This window comes from Rhinatrema bivittatum, chromosome 10 (genome assembly GCF_901001135.1).
Source record: "Rhinatrema bivittatum chromosome 10, aRhiBiv1.1, whole genome shotgun sequence".
Lineage (NCBI taxonomy): Eukaryota > Metazoa > Chordata > Amphibia > Gymnophiona > Rhinatrematidae > Rhinatrema > Rhinatrema bivittatum.
In genome coordinates this window covers 71,719,261-71,734,659 of record NC_042624.1, presented here as the reverse complement: position 1 = coordinate 71,734,659, position 15,399 = coordinate 71,719,261, and the positions used below count along the sequence as shown (strand labels likewise).

The window sequence follows — 15,399 nt, the reverse complement described above, 5'->3', positions numbered from 1 at the left end:
AAGGAAGGGGAGGGGAGAGAAAAAAAGGGGAACTAAATGAGTAAGGTAGATGGGATGAGAAAAGAAAGGGAGAGGAGGCAGGGGAGTAAGAAGTTTCCCCTCCCTTCCCTTTCACTGCCTGCCTCCCTCATCTTCCTGTGGCCTGTTGGGCATGTTCTTCAGCATCGCTATGGTCTTCTTCAACCTTCAAGGGGTAGGATCCCCATGGGCACATTCATTAGTACCCTTACTGTGTTCTGCTCTCATGTCCGTTGGGGGATGAGAACCCCTCAGGTGCCTCATCATCTCACCATTGTGGTTCTGCTCTTTTGCCTGGAGGGGATAGGAACCCTGTAGGTACATCATCATTGCACCACCATGGTTCTTTTGCTTGTGAGGGATGGGAACCCCGCAGGCACATCATCATTTCACCACCACGGTTAATGCATGAAAGGAGGGGGTGTCACTGTGTGTGAACCCATCCTAATGCTTTTCTGCAGGCTTCTGGTGTTAGGCAGCTCTGATTGGGTGGGCCTGAGCTCAAAGTAGGTGGGCCACAGCCCACCCCACCCATGGCTATTCCACTCTCTGCTGCCCTCATAATGCATGAGGATAGGATTGTCAGCAATCCAGGACTGGCCTAAAATTTCCCTCTTGGAATTGGGATACTTGGTAGTTCTGTGAACAGCCAGAGTATTCAAAGTACGATTTTACATTACCTAATTAATCTTGGATTCTATAGTGCAAGACTTTCCCTGAATCCTATTATGTCACTGTAGCTTTAAAAATGGACTCTGTATATCAGTGGTAGTTTTCTTTAAAAAAAAAACCCCCAAAAGATGCCGATCACCAGTGGTGACCTCCGCCTTCCACATTTTCCCAGTGGGGAAAAGGAAGCGAGTTGAAATGATTGCAGGTCAGTGGCCTGACAGAAAATCCCCACAGCTCTGCATGTTTCTGATTATTACATTCAGGATTTGTTTTATACCCGCTCAAAAGGGACTACAGATCAGACGGGAGAAAGCAATTTCCAAAGTTATTTCCTATTGCAAAATCTTTTGGCTCTCTGAGCGTGGATGACTTTCAAATGCTGCGCTGAGGGAAATTTTGTGAAATCATAGTACGAGAGACAGAGAAACATGCCATAAAACAGATTGCGTTTGGTGGGGGAGGGAGGGAAGCGAAGAATCTCCATTCTAAATTATTAGTGCAATCTCTCTAAAAAGCATCTAAAACTCATTGACTCCTGATCTTTATTCTTAAACAAATAAGGTTACATCATTTGCAGTGATTACAGTCCAAATGTCCTGTACGGGTCTGAGTTTTCAAAGGCATTTACGTGCATAAAACAAGGTTGTATATATGTAAATGGTTGCTATAAAATAGCACAGGGCTCAATGCACATAAAAAATACGCATGGAACCCGATTCCTCTCATACTTATACGCATAGCATGGATAGGAGTTTCAGGGGGCGGAGTTGGGACAGAGTTGGAAAGTATATGCATGCTTTTTGATTTTAGAAAGTAGACATGTGAATTTGCCTGCATAAGTTATGCACTCAAACATGTAGGCATAACTTTATGCAGGTGAGTTTGCGTGTGTACCAGGGCACTCACTCACCTGAGAATTTGCTTTGAAAATCTAGGGTAAAGTCTGTGCATAAAAGGTACATGCTGACTTTATCCCAGTTATAAAATTGCCTTCCCTATGTGGACATGTATAAAATGTATGTGGATGCAGGTGTATACATATATGTATATGTGCACAGATGAACATATATAGATACATATACACACACACATATTTGGATAACCCAATTTCTAACAGTTTGTGTAAGTCAGCACATATGTGTGTAAGTTGGTGTGTGTAAAGTTAGTGCAGCATTTTATAAACTCTGCAAGGAGGAGCTGCAATTTATAAAATACCGTGTATCTCTGCTCTAAAAATATGTGTTTGTTTCCGTAAGCAACACATGTTTATAATGCAGGGAAATGCATACTTTCCCTACCTATTTCATAAAAGTGTGCTCACATAGTGGCTGATGCAATAAATATGCGCAGAAAGCGGGCACTGAACAGTCAGCGCCCGCTTTCTTGGGGCGCCATGCAATATTTAAATTCGGGGGTCGCGTTAGCAAGGAGGTGCTAGGGTCACTTGCGCGCCCCTAGCACCTCCTTGCTAACAAGAACCCGATCGGCATCGGCGGTCCGCTGGTTGCATAAGGGGATTAATTAGCGCCTCTACAACCCACGTCCAACTGTGGGTTATACAGTGTGCTCAGCTGAGCGCACTGTATTGCATCAGCCCCATAGTTTGCGTGTGTAATACTTGTAACACGTGCGTACTAACATTCAGTTATACGTGCAGGCAGGCATTTTAGAAAGAAAGTGCATACTCTGCTTATGAAAATACTTGCATGCATACTTGGAATCATCAGTTCACAGATACCTCCACCAGTTCACCCAGACCTTCTCCATTTCACCCAGTCCCTCCAGCACTTCACCCTGAGCCTCCATCAGTTCACCCAGACCTCTCACCTAAAAACTGCAGACAAAGGACACATGCGATTTAAATTGAGTGCGTTAATTGGCAGGCGTGAAATTGTATGGACAAATTGTACGGACAAAATAGCAACTTGTGCATATAGGGAAATACCTACAGTACCTGAATGTAATCCACTTTGAAGTGCTGAAAAAAGGGCAAAAAGCGGAATATAAATAAATAAAATAAAATAAAAAAAAAATAACTTTGGCGCCCTGCCTCAGAATTCCCCTAAAACTCCCCTTTTTTCCCTTTTTACACGCGACACTGCTAACACACGCGTACTTTGGGCTTTTGCAAAATACTACTTACGCATGCATGCACTACTTACATGCAGAACGTCCCATAAATCTCTTGAAAATTTGCCCCATAATGTTTTTACCAGCTTTCCTCCAAATATTTCTGAAACCAAAGCTGGGTCTGATATTTTTAGCCATAGACGAAAGGGGAGGGAAATTGAGAATTTTTCCAGATAGGAAAGACAGGAATTTCTTACTATCTTTCAAATTATTTTCATTCCTTTTAGAGAGCAAAGAGGGCACACCCAGAGATCCCCATTGGCTCTTGCTGCCTGATTCAGAGGAGATTTAAGCTCCCTGATGGGCAGGGAATGGACAAAGCTGAGGGCAGAGCAATCCATGCCCACTCGCTCCCTCGGTGCCTGTGGCCAGGCGGCAACAGCTTGTTGCTCAGCTGAGCAGGAAGGAGAGGTCATACCTTGCAGGTAAGAAAAGGGATTTTCCTTTGCACTTTAAATATGCTGAGAAAGAATCAGCAAACCAATCTATTTGACTAAGTAACAGGATAAAATCCATAAAAAGCTGCGATTTTTTTTTTTGTCTTTGTTTCTAGAATGCAGCTTTCAGGTACTTAAGACTCTTTTCTCCATAATATTTCTCTCTCTCTCTTTGTTGTATTTTGCAGTGCGTTAAACAATAGAGAAGGCAAAATATTAGTGCAACCAATATTTTGAATGTTTAGCAGCAGAAATCTATTAATGGAACAGAATTGGAGCACCAAGTATGTTTAGTGTTGCATAATTTAAATATTATAATATGAGATTATAAGCATAAACTGTAAAGAAAAAAGTAGGGGAATGCTCTGAGGCACAGTAAAACTAAAGTGAGCTTAGAGGTCAATATTCAGTAAAGCCAGCAAACGAGAAAGTCAGCTGGATAAAATAAGGCATGGAACTTTATCTGAATATTCAGTGCGAATTATGCGCATAATGCTGCAGCTGAATATTTCCAGATAAGGTTATCTGTATGACTTTATCTGGCTAACTTTAGGACAGTTATTATGCCACTCCGGCTTGCATGCATAATTCTATCCAGCCAGCAATGATTATCAATGCTGAGAGTGTAACCTTTGACTGCATCCTGCGGGCCGCCTCCAGCTCCATCTCCTTTTTAAGCCGGTAAATTTTGTGCATGTAATGAGCTGCAGAGGCGCAAACATTTACCTGCTGCTATGGAGGGGACTGGAGAGGAGTGAATGGGGGAAATTTCAACCCCGAAGGTTTGCCAACTTCCGAGGTTAGCCAGACAGCTCTCTTTTGAAGGAGCTAGTGAATTTTAGATGAGCTGTACTATAATTTGTGAGTTATTTGAACATATTTGGAACGTTTGGGATACTAGTCATGCAATCTGGATCCTTACTGATTCCAAATTAGAAGAGAGCATTAATTTCCCTGTAATTCATCCTCACATTTAAGCACTCTTGGTAGCTGAGGTTAAGCAAAAAATGACTGCATCCTCTAAAGTGGTTTGTTGTTTTTTTTGAAATTGTAAGTTTAATGTGCCAGCTGAACTCACCAGGGACTTAAAAGATTTTGATTTATAGGGGAGTGTCAATGCTGCTGTTCTCTGACTTGCGGTTGGTCAACTTCAAGATGCAGACCCTTGGCATGTTGAGCTTAGACAAGATATATACGTGCAGTAAACTGCCTCAGGATCTAATCCGTCATTGCTTCTGGTTTCATAATCCAGTTGATTATGAAGAACAGATGCAGACAGAATAGGTGGTATAACAACACTGCAAATGATCCACCTGCCCGACAGTACTTCCAAACCTCAAATATGTTTGTAAAACTCCACTGGGTGCATTCACAGTAGATATGTTACCAAATACAACTTGATAAGATGGCTTTAGTTAAAGCACTTCACATTGCTAGGGGACCACGTGCATTAAGAGGGAGGGTCATTATGTGAGCACAATCAATAGGTCCTAGCAATTCTTCTTTTCCAGGAATTGTTACCTTCTGTACCACAGAAGCTGTCTCCTGTGTCCCCCTGTAGCTGCAGGCTACACTGCAAGGCGGCTGTCCACTGCTGACATCAGATATCTCACGCTAAAGGCTTTTATGCCTCTATGTTTGCAAATTATTGGAATTTGCTGTACTCAATTGCGGTAATTCTCTTTGTCATTTAATTCACTATGATCATCTTTCTGACATAGTGGCTAATTACCCTGAAATAATAAATAAATAAGATAAATAAGACCAAGGCCTAGCATGAAAACTGAAGGGCAAGTACTCTTTGTGGTGGATCCCGCTACCCCCATGCTTAGAAAATGAATGTATGCCCTTAGTTCCAGACAAAAGTGTCGTGGAAATATTGCATTTAGGCACATCTGTCAGCTCCTGTGAAAGGAAAGAGATGAATTTTCTAGAGCTTCTATGTTAAATAGCTTAAAAGCTGATTTCCGTGCTAGATGTTTTAGAAGTCGTTATGATTATAGAAACATTGCAGATATACAGTACCTCTGGAAAAGGATTATTGAATCATATACAGATCTCCCTAACAAGGGCACTTTTATATTTTGATTACAAAAGTACCCTTTCCTTTAATAGTCTTCAGTATACAGATAACAGTTGCTGTATTTGTGCTGTAAATCATGTTTGTACTTTTTATGGGTCTAGCAGTTTCCTCCTGCTTCTTTGGATTTGCAGCTCAATCAGAGCTGGGCCTAGGATCTGACACCCTTGAGCCTTCATTTGCCGCTGGCAGTTCTCGCCCCTCCCTTATTTTATACACCCTCCCAACTCGCTTAACCCAGTCATCCAAGTGATAGTCTTTGGTCAGGGGCCATGCGATCATGGACTGGAAATGTAGCCATTAGGGGTCACTGTGGCACGATGACTGGGCTGCTTCTGCAGTATCCACGGCCCTGGCCAGCCTGGGGGAACGAACCCATGGCGCTGACCCAGGAATTGAACCCCAGGTTTTCTGCAGAGCACTGTGCAGTATTGCCACGTTGTCACCTTGCCACCCCATAAAAATCATTTCAGACATGTATTTTATTTTCAGTAGCTCACTGAGTGGGATTGTTTTTAATGTACTTATTTTGGGCTTGATTCACCTAAATTATATTTGGCCTTTGGCAGGGCAATAGAGGAAAAAATTCTAAGTAGCAACTGTAAAAGCAGATATTGGCTTATAAAAACAGATTTGGAATCACACAAAGGTATTCAAAGTGTGCAGGAGAAGTCACCATCGTAGAAACTCCATTAGTGCCTTCCGTTCTACCCACACATCAGACAACAAAATCTGAGTCATCACATGAGCCTTTCATTCCCCTCAGATCCAAACATATTTGCTCCTACTTAAGACAAGAGCGACTCTGAGTCAGAGAGCTGCTGAAGCCATGCATGTCCCATTCATTCCTATGGAAGCAAGTTTGACGCTCTAAGAACATCTTTCTCTTTTGGGGAACTATGGGAAGGTTTCTTTTGTCACAAGCTCATCATTTACTCTAACCAAAAAGTCAGAAAATGTAAAAAAAACCAACCCCTTTTCCTACTTTTTTCCACTATTAAAAATTTCTCATTCAAAAGCTGCTTTTAAAGGACCATTGCCACTTTCTTCAGCTGGGATTTTAGCCTTTTGAAAAGTGTTTTGGCCTTTCGTAACGGCTACATTATCCTATAGAACATGCACATGATCTCTCTTATTCAAACCTAAGCTAACTTCTCCTGTACTTCATGTTACTCCATTTCTCCTTGTCACTCTCACTTACTCACACTTCCCATATTTACAGTGGCATGCAAAACACTTTTGTACATGGATTCAACCCATATTATCAAAGCAACATCTCATCTACTGGAGACTCTATGGGCCAGATTGATGCAGAATGGAAAAAAGTCTTAGTGAATCAGGCCCTCAAGGACATATCCAGCCTCTATACCTAATAGTAATCCAGTATCTCTTTCCACAGTGCAGTGATGTACAATAAATATCCCCCAAAAAGATGTTCCCAGGCATATATTGTACTCACTGTCCTAGGTACTTGTCTATCAGCTTTCATGAATACCAATACCAATCTCACTATAATACTCATCGATTCATTTATACATACACATCTCTATGAATTCTATAAAATGTTAATATAAAACACTAGACATACAAATTTAGAAATACAAAGAGGCCAATATTCAAATATTGATATCGCCAGCACTTATCCAGCTAACAATGGGGGTCATTTTCTAAGCATTTTTCCCATAGACACAGAATGGAAGAAAATCTTTAGTAAATGATCCCCAGTATTAGGGGTTAGCCAAATACGTTTTTCAGCTACCTGTAGATGGCCCCAGGAGCAAGTCTGAAGTTATTTGGGAATGTGTTCCCAAATAACTTTAGGCTTTATAGCTGGTTAAGTGGCAATAGTGTTTGAAAATAAAAATATGGCCCCATCCAATGTCTAAAAAATGGGCCCTGCTGGCCAATGCTCCCCTCACCCTCCCAAACCCCTTCAAGTAAACTTTAAATTAATATGGCATGGGTCTACTCGCTGGCTTCCCTCCTGCTCCCCAGTTGGTCAAGTAAGATGGGAATGCCCCCATCTTTCTCCTCCTGCCTCCCCCCCAAACCCTACCATTTCCACTCACCCGGCACCTTGAGAAACCTTTTTCAGCCACTAGCATTGTAGTATGCTCCTACCACTCATAGCAGCTTCCAGTGTGGCTGATACAATGTTGCAGTTATAGTCTCCTTTAGGATTTTTAAGCACAAAGAATTCTCTTGGTTTAGAAATAGTCTCCAATAAATGTACTTCATTCTCACTAGCTATCTAATTCTTACCATTGCCTCTATAATGGAGATTTGCCATAGTATTTTTTAGCTTAACTCTTTGCAAACCCCACCCCCCCATCCCAGACAGTTCTTGGGCACAAGGGCATATGGAGAGGGCCATGGACCATGCAAGGCCCCATGCCCTCCTGGAGTTCCCACACAGGGGAGAAAATTTAATTCTTTTCAAGGCTTTTAAAAGTTTTGTATTCACAGGGGTTCTTCCTGTTCACCAGACAAGCCATCTGCAAAGACTACGTGCACACCAACTCTGTTCAAAATAAAACTCTTTACTGATTCATGGCAGGGAAAACACAAATTCCAAAAAAAGATACACTTAGGGCAGTGCACCACAGCAGCAAATTAATCCTGAAAAAAGTTATAAAAAATAAGCACAGTCTCTTTCTCCTTCACATCTTTTCCCCAAAACAATTCAGCTCTTTGGGATGGGTACCCCTTCTAACCTGGGCCCTCCCAGTACCTGGAAGCTGTAATCTTTTCTCCAAGGTCCTGCTCTCTCTCTCTCTCTCCTTTGAGTCTCAGACTGATTATGGTAGAATCAACCTGCGACTCCAGGGAACCTTTCCAGGCAGGCAGGCTGCCCTTCCTCTGGCACCTCTCAGTATACCGGGCCACTTAGTCTCCAGGGAAATCCTCTTCTCCTCAGGACTCCCAATTTCGCTCTGGTAGACTTTCCCAGGTAGGCTGTCCTTCCTCTGGTACCTCCTAGTACCCTCGCCTCCAGTTTCCAGAACACACTTCATCAGCTTCAGGATTTGCAGGCACTCCTCACCTCAAACCCTCCTCCTTCTCAGTCACAGGACTCCAGTACTTAGAATCCTCTCCTTATTGCCTCCACTTCTTCACTATGGAGGGATGAGGCACCTCCAATGCCCTCTGCGAGGAGAGCACCAGCTCCTTCAGTCCTGAGTTAAGGCTGATTTGCATCTATCCCTGGGTTATTTAGGCACAGGAGTTTTGATAGATCTGAAACTCCTCACGAAGGGGAATGGTGCACTACACTAACACACTTATGGTACATTGACTTCGCACATAGGGGTAGGGTCTGGCTGGAGACTTCCGACTCACACTGCTGGCAGGATGACCTGTTGAGGCCACAATGGCTATTCCATTAAAGGGCAAACCACTCACAGGGGTAGAATTGACATTCTGTTGCATCTTTAAGCACCAGATAGCTGGCTTTCAAAACAATTACAAGCATGTCCCCACTCCCCTAGACCTGCATGCACAGAAGTGAAAAAAGAGAAAGCAGCAAGATTCTTTCAGCTTAGGCAGCCTTGAAGGGAGCTGCACATTAATTACCGTCTTGCAAAGAAGGGGCAGAGCAATCATCTGCAAATCATTAACACACTGTACATTTATATGCATAAATGTAATGAAGAAATTGTTAGTGCTGAGGAGAAATGTGAGTGAGCGAATGGATCCCAGGAGAAGAAGTAAAAGGAGAGAAGAGAGGTTGAGGAGAGGAAAAAAGAGACATCTGCATGACATGTATCTTGTACTTCTTTCTTTGATCATTATTGTAGATGAGAAGTGAGAGAGTAGTAGCTGAAAGCATGTTTCTCTTTACCAAGGGTCTTGAAAGAGTGGAGTGAGAGGATGTGGTTGGTGAGAATGGAGCGTGGAAAGTGCCAGTGTGGGGACACGAAAGCTGTACGAGAGGTGAAAGATGCATAGCAGCGTCAGGAGGAGAGTGAAAGCTACAGGAAGGATAGAGATGGAGAGGGAGGAGGTAGCAGAGACAAAGGCAGAGCAGTCAGGATAGAGGGGTAGAGAAGGGAATCTACATAGAGCAGGTCAGGCCCATTAGGCACTAAGTGGAGGACCACAGGATAGCACAACAGGAGGCGAGAGGGATAGGGAGAAAGACATAAAGGAGGCAGAGACAAAATTGTCGAGGAGGTAGACAATTTAGTGAAGGAGGAGGAGACTCAGGAGAAGGAAGATCCAGATGCAGAACAATGCAGTACAGTGTCAGGGGCACATCCACTTCAAGAGATGCACCACGCTCGAAGAGAACAATTACGTGCTGAGGCAGGCCCACAAAAACGTCATTGTTCTGCTTGGGGGAGACTCCACATGGAATCCCCAGACAGTAGGGGAGCACATTTGGGACACATCTTTAGTTAGAACATTGTTGATGAAAGCAACACTGGGCCAATTGAGCTCTCTCTCTCTATCATCATCTACTTTGCTACTGTGTAAAGTGATTCGCCAGTGCGGTTACCAGGCCTCATCTAATCACAGACAGCATTGTTTGCATTTAAAGAAACCCGTTGGTAAACCTGACGGAGAGCCGCTACCATGCTTCCCCCCTCCCCACCCCGTCAATTTGCTGTGTACCAAATGATCTCTTTAGTTTTGGATCAACTGTAAACAGACCTGAGACAGGAACCCTGCCTTCCAACTTTTAGAAAAAGACTAAAGACCTGGTTATTTATGAAAGCCTTTCCAGACAACAATCAAACCCAAAATCAATATAATTAACTCAGAACACCCTTCAGGATAATCAACAGTTTTGACAATCCCATCAATTGTACAATCCCTTTTAAACTGGCAGGCTTTCCCAGTTATTCTCCACTGTTAAATTACTATCTCCTTTTCTTCTGTTCCAAGTTGTAATATGTCCCTGTTTTATTGTAACTGCAATTTTTCCCTTCTTTTAGCACTTGTTAATGTTTTTTATCACTTTATTGTTGTTCACTCCTTGTTATTTGTAAACCGGCATGATGCGATTCCCTTCGCGAATGCCGGTATAGAAAAAACTCAAATAAATAAATAAATAAATAAAACTAGAGAAAACGGAGTTCTGTGCAGCTTGTGATACTTTTTATCGGGCTAATACATAAAATTTAGTTAAAATGGGCCTTCAAGTCTCAGATTTCAAGGCCATGAGTTTTCTTGTCCAGTTGGACTTGAGGAATATAACATTATATAACCAAAAATGCCACTTATAATACCATAATAAATAGTTGCAGTATGGAGAAGAAAGATATTTTTCTAAATAGCATGTATTTTAAGAAAATGCACAAAAATAGGTATAAGAGGGAGATGCTCTCTCAGTGACATCACTCAGCAGGATGGGGAGAAAGGTTATGGGGTGGAATCCAGAAGCCAGAGTTTTGCTTAAGTCTGTCATTAAACTTGACAGAAGTGCTAAGTTCAGGGATTTTTCAGCTCTGATCTGGCTTTGGCATCTTTCATATTTTTCCTGCCCAGGAGCATTCCAGACCAATCTATGGTGATTTGAGAGGCCACATTTGAATAGGCAACGTCATCCACTGGCAAGACAGGAAAGAAGGAAATCCATGGGCTCTTGGATCCCATTCCTCTCTCGGACTGTGAAGGGAAGCAAATGCTGGAAGAGGAGAACGTGCAGCAGTTACTTTCTAGCTTACGGTCAGCCAGTGCCTCCATGGGATTCTGTCAAGCAGACGTCGACAGAAATCCAGTTCTGAAAAGCCTCAGAGGGCAATTTGGTTAAAAAAAAAAAGAAAGAAACTGGTTATTCAAAAAGCAGCAAAATGATTTTCCGTTACATTCCTGACTGGTCAATCAGAGCCTGGGTGCCAACGCTGCGGCTGCAGTGGGTGTTTGAGCACCCCCAGTATTGAACAATCTCCTTCATTGTATCTAGAGAGGGGTAAGTTTTTATTGAGTGTAGCACCTCCCTCCCCAATCGTTTTGAAATGTTGGCTGCTATGAATCAGAGACCACTTGGAACTAAAGCATGTTATCTCTGTGATCTTACACTGCAGAGAAAAAAGATTACATTAAGCATATACTGTAAAACATTTCAGAGTCCTCTGCACAAGAGGAGCTTGCTACATAAAGATGAACGCAGCTACACAAGACCAAGGCTGTTGGGTAATTTTTCAATTGCGAAGCCCAACTAAGCACATACATGCATAAGAGGTGCGCCTAAAGTTACACCTGTGTTTTATGAACTGTGCAGCAAGAGCCCCACAGGTTACAAAATACCATGTATCACAATGCAGGGATTTGCATAGGCTTTACACCTATTTTATAAAAATACATGCATATATTTTACTCATTAAATAATTGTGATACATGCACATAACTCTCAGTTTATATGCAGAAGCAGGTTTATTTTACTTTAATTCTTTATTAAGATCTTTAATACGCAAAGCATAATACAGTTATTCCCATCTATTTTAGCCGAGTTATTTATTCTTTTTTCTATTTACCTTGATGGATAATTTGTCTCATTATTTTAAGGTATGTTTTGATGTTTTTATGTTTGTTTTTAGTTCATTTTATTATTTTACTATATTTATTATTTGTTTGTTATTATATTTTATGAATGTTATCTTGTATATCGCCTAGGCCTTTCAGTGTTAGGCGATTCATAAATTCTCAATAAATGTAAATGTACAGTTTGTAACAGTAAAAGGCAAGAATCAGGAAAAGAAAATCAGTTAACAATTATAAAGAATAATCACACGATTTCACTTATTTTTAGTTCACAAAAAGAAAGGGGGGGAAAAGCAAATAAAAATCAGAGAAAAATAAGAAACAGAACTAAGAAACCGGAATGTAAGGAAGCAGGTATTTTCTAAAGTAGGCTGATATTGGCTGATGGTCTTTATCTGCTCTCATGTTTCTGTATTACCATATGCAAATCTTTCTCATGAAAATTCTTCCTTGTGTGCGTACTTTCAAGCACCATTTTGCCGAGACCTCCACCAGTTGACCCAGGCCTTCACCTCTTCACCTAAACCCTCCACCAGTTCACTCACACTTTCCACCACTTGCTTCAGACCCCTCGCCCAAAAACTGCATAGAAAAGAGGTCAGGTTTAATATGCATGACTTGATTAGCAGCCATAAAAGCATGCGCGCATGTCTGATGATGTATGCGCATCCTCCGTTTGTAAAATACTTCCAAATCACGCCTTGGAGTGCCCTCTCTCTCAGTGCGTACTTTTCCGCACAGCTGTGACAGCATGCGTGTACTCCTGCCCATCTGACAGTTTCCTTACTACACACAGAGACTGCTTGCACGCGTCTCCGCTGAGTTTTACACACAATCCCCATGGATGTCTTTGAAAATTACCTCCTGGAAGTTCCTTAATTTGCAATTTCTCTTTTTTTCTTCTTCACAATGATGACATCTTGGACTCAGCTACTATTACTGCGAAGATGGATCTTGTAAAAATTGTATGTGTTAACAGAAAAAGGAACTGTTAAGTGTTATTTGTGCAAAATGTGGGTGGCAAAAAGTTATTTTTTTTTAGAGGGCAATTTTTTAGAGGGTGAGTGTAAAGTACTGTAGCACCGTGCCACCTATGCAGCACCAGTTTTCAAAGAGAAACGACAAGCAGGGAAACAAGGAGCAGGTGCAAAGTACACACATTGAGGGGTAAATAATCAAAGGAATGGGCCATCATTCCAGTTAAATAAATAATAATAATTATAAGCACAATCTAGGAAAAACCCAGGTAGTTTTTCTGACGGGATTTGAAGAAATACTCAAAGCAAAACTATGGTTATTGCCCCACAAAAGTTAGCATACTTGATAACCACGACTGCATCTGTGTCAGTAAGCTAGGACTTCATCACATAGAAAATCAGGCTGCTCAAATTAGATCAGGTCATTTAGGACAGAGACCCTTACACTTTACAGATTGAGCGTTAATCAATAGGATTTTAAAATTTGCATTTAAAAAAATGTAAAGGGTCAGAACAATAAATGGGAAATAATACAGAAGGCCACCGTACAGGCGTACCTCGGTGTGACTTAATTAAATCCCCATACCTTCCTTTCCTGGTAACGACAGGAATCCCTGTCAAAGGCATAGATAAGGAGCTGAGTGAGAAATGGGCTGATGACAGACAGCTGGCAGCGCTTGGCGCGCGTGAAGGAGCGCACAAGGAGCTCTTTTGTGGCGCTGCTTCCTGTGCACGATGAGGCATGCAGTGTCTCTGGCATCCCATGCCAGCTCTTCACCCCCCCCCCTCCCCATGCTGATGATGTCAGAGAGGGGAGAAAAGCTCAGGAACTGTCATCGGAGCCCATGGGATAGCAGCTGGGAACTCTCCTGTGATGGTGGTGGGAGGCAAGAATGGCACTGTGCCCTGGTATTCCAGTACAATGGCAGGTAAAACCAGCACAGGACAGTTCAGGTCCAGCATCCCACGCTGGCATTTCATCCCCCTGTGCCGATGATATCACCAATTCTTAACGGCACAGGATTATTGTTTATTCGTTGCAGCTGTTGCTTTTGGGCTAAAGATCACAGATTTGGGACCAAGGTTAATGCCTGGACTTGTTGGTTACACAAAGCCAGAGTAAAATACTTCCTTGCAACATGCAAGACAGATAACCATGTGTGTTTGTGTGCAATTGTGCTAAATTTGAACATCTAAATGACACTAGCTGGCTTATCCTGAATTTTGCTAAATAAAAGCCGCTGAGTTAACAGACAATTTCAGAAACATTTCTACCTCTGCTAAGACTGTAGTTGGTGAAATGTTGAATTGCCATCGATTACCAGCCATGCTTTACAGTCACAAACTGTGCAAGTTGACAAGTGTAGAGACCCTACTGGATCTTTACTAAGAAGAGAAGTATCTTGAGTTGGTGTACAGTTCCCCCATGTGGGCTGCTGTGCTGGTTGCTTCTTATTACTATAAAAAGGGGAAACATCTAGATCAGTGCTTCTCAACCCAGTCCTTGAGACACATCCAGCCTGTCAGGTTTTCAGGATCTCCACGATGAATGTGCATGAGGTAGATTTGCATACAATGGAGGCGGTGGGAGCATGCAAAATGAAAACCCAATTCATTTTATTTCCTTATAGGTAATTAGAAAATGTCTTAATTTTAGTATGATTATTTTATCTTTCATTTCTCTTTTCAAAGGACGTCTGGCTTTCTGGGACAATTTGTCACACGGCCGCTGCCCGTTTGAGGAATATCGGGATGATCCTTCGGCGCACACTTGCCTTCTCTCTTGGGATCCTGTTTTATTGTACTGTCCAGCAAGCAGGCACTCAGCTGCAAGGCACTAATAACTGCACCCATGAAAAGGGAGTCACCTTCAGCCATGTCTACAAGATCGACCTTCCCAAGACATCAAAGGTTCAGGTGGACGCAGACGCTTCGCCACTGAGCGATGATGGCACTGTGCTCCTGGCCACCGGAGAACAGGATGAAGGGGAGGAGCAGAATATCATATTCAAGCACAACATTCGGGTCCAGACTCCCAAGACAGACTGTGAAGGCTCTGCAAACTTCAGGGACTTGCTGGCAAGGCTGAGAAAACTTGAGGAAGATCTGAAGGAAATAAAGGAGACTTGCAGTTCACAGACGTGCTGCATGGCAGGAGGTAACAGCACGGGGGAGAGGGGACAAGATAGCCGGTTACGGTAAAAGTTAGTGGGTACATGTTCCCAGCTCTCAAGCATGTCCAGATATAGTCATATGACTTATCCAGCTAATTCTGCATACGGAAGCTGACTGGAGAGGTGATCTGGCTAACAACTCCATCATGGAGTGCCCCTGGAATAACCTTCGACTTTATCCAGTTAAAGGGATCAGAAATTTAAACCTCAAGGTTTATCTAGATCATTCAAAAGTTACCTGTAGAAACCCCTTTGAATATGGACCTCGTAGTATATAACACAGAACAGTAGAATGTAAAGAACCCATGCACTAAAGATTAGCAGGAATCCTAAAATACTTTCAAGGTAATTGGCTGTGTTCTTACCCTGCACTCCTCAACAAGTATTAGCTAATGTAAGAAACTATCCAACTTTATGTCTCATTG

General features: G+C 42.3%; 1 protein-coding gene across 1 annotated transcript in view; it reads left to right on the top strand.

The window, feature by feature from the left end:
• The first annotated feature begins 3,127 nt into the window (after positions 1–3,127).
• Positions 3,128–15,399, top strand: part of TNN (tenascin N) — a 65,364-nt gene continuing 53,092 nt past the window's right edge. Inside the window, exons 1-2 of the mRNA XM_029618796.1 lie at positions 3,128–3,245; positions 14,493–14,958. Of these exons, the coding sequence (XP_029474656.1) occupies positions 14,553–14,958 (406 nt within the window). The 5' untranslated portion in view covers positions 3,128–3,245; positions 14,493–14,552. The remainder of the gene's footprint in view (positions 3,246–14,492; positions 14,959–15,399) is intronic.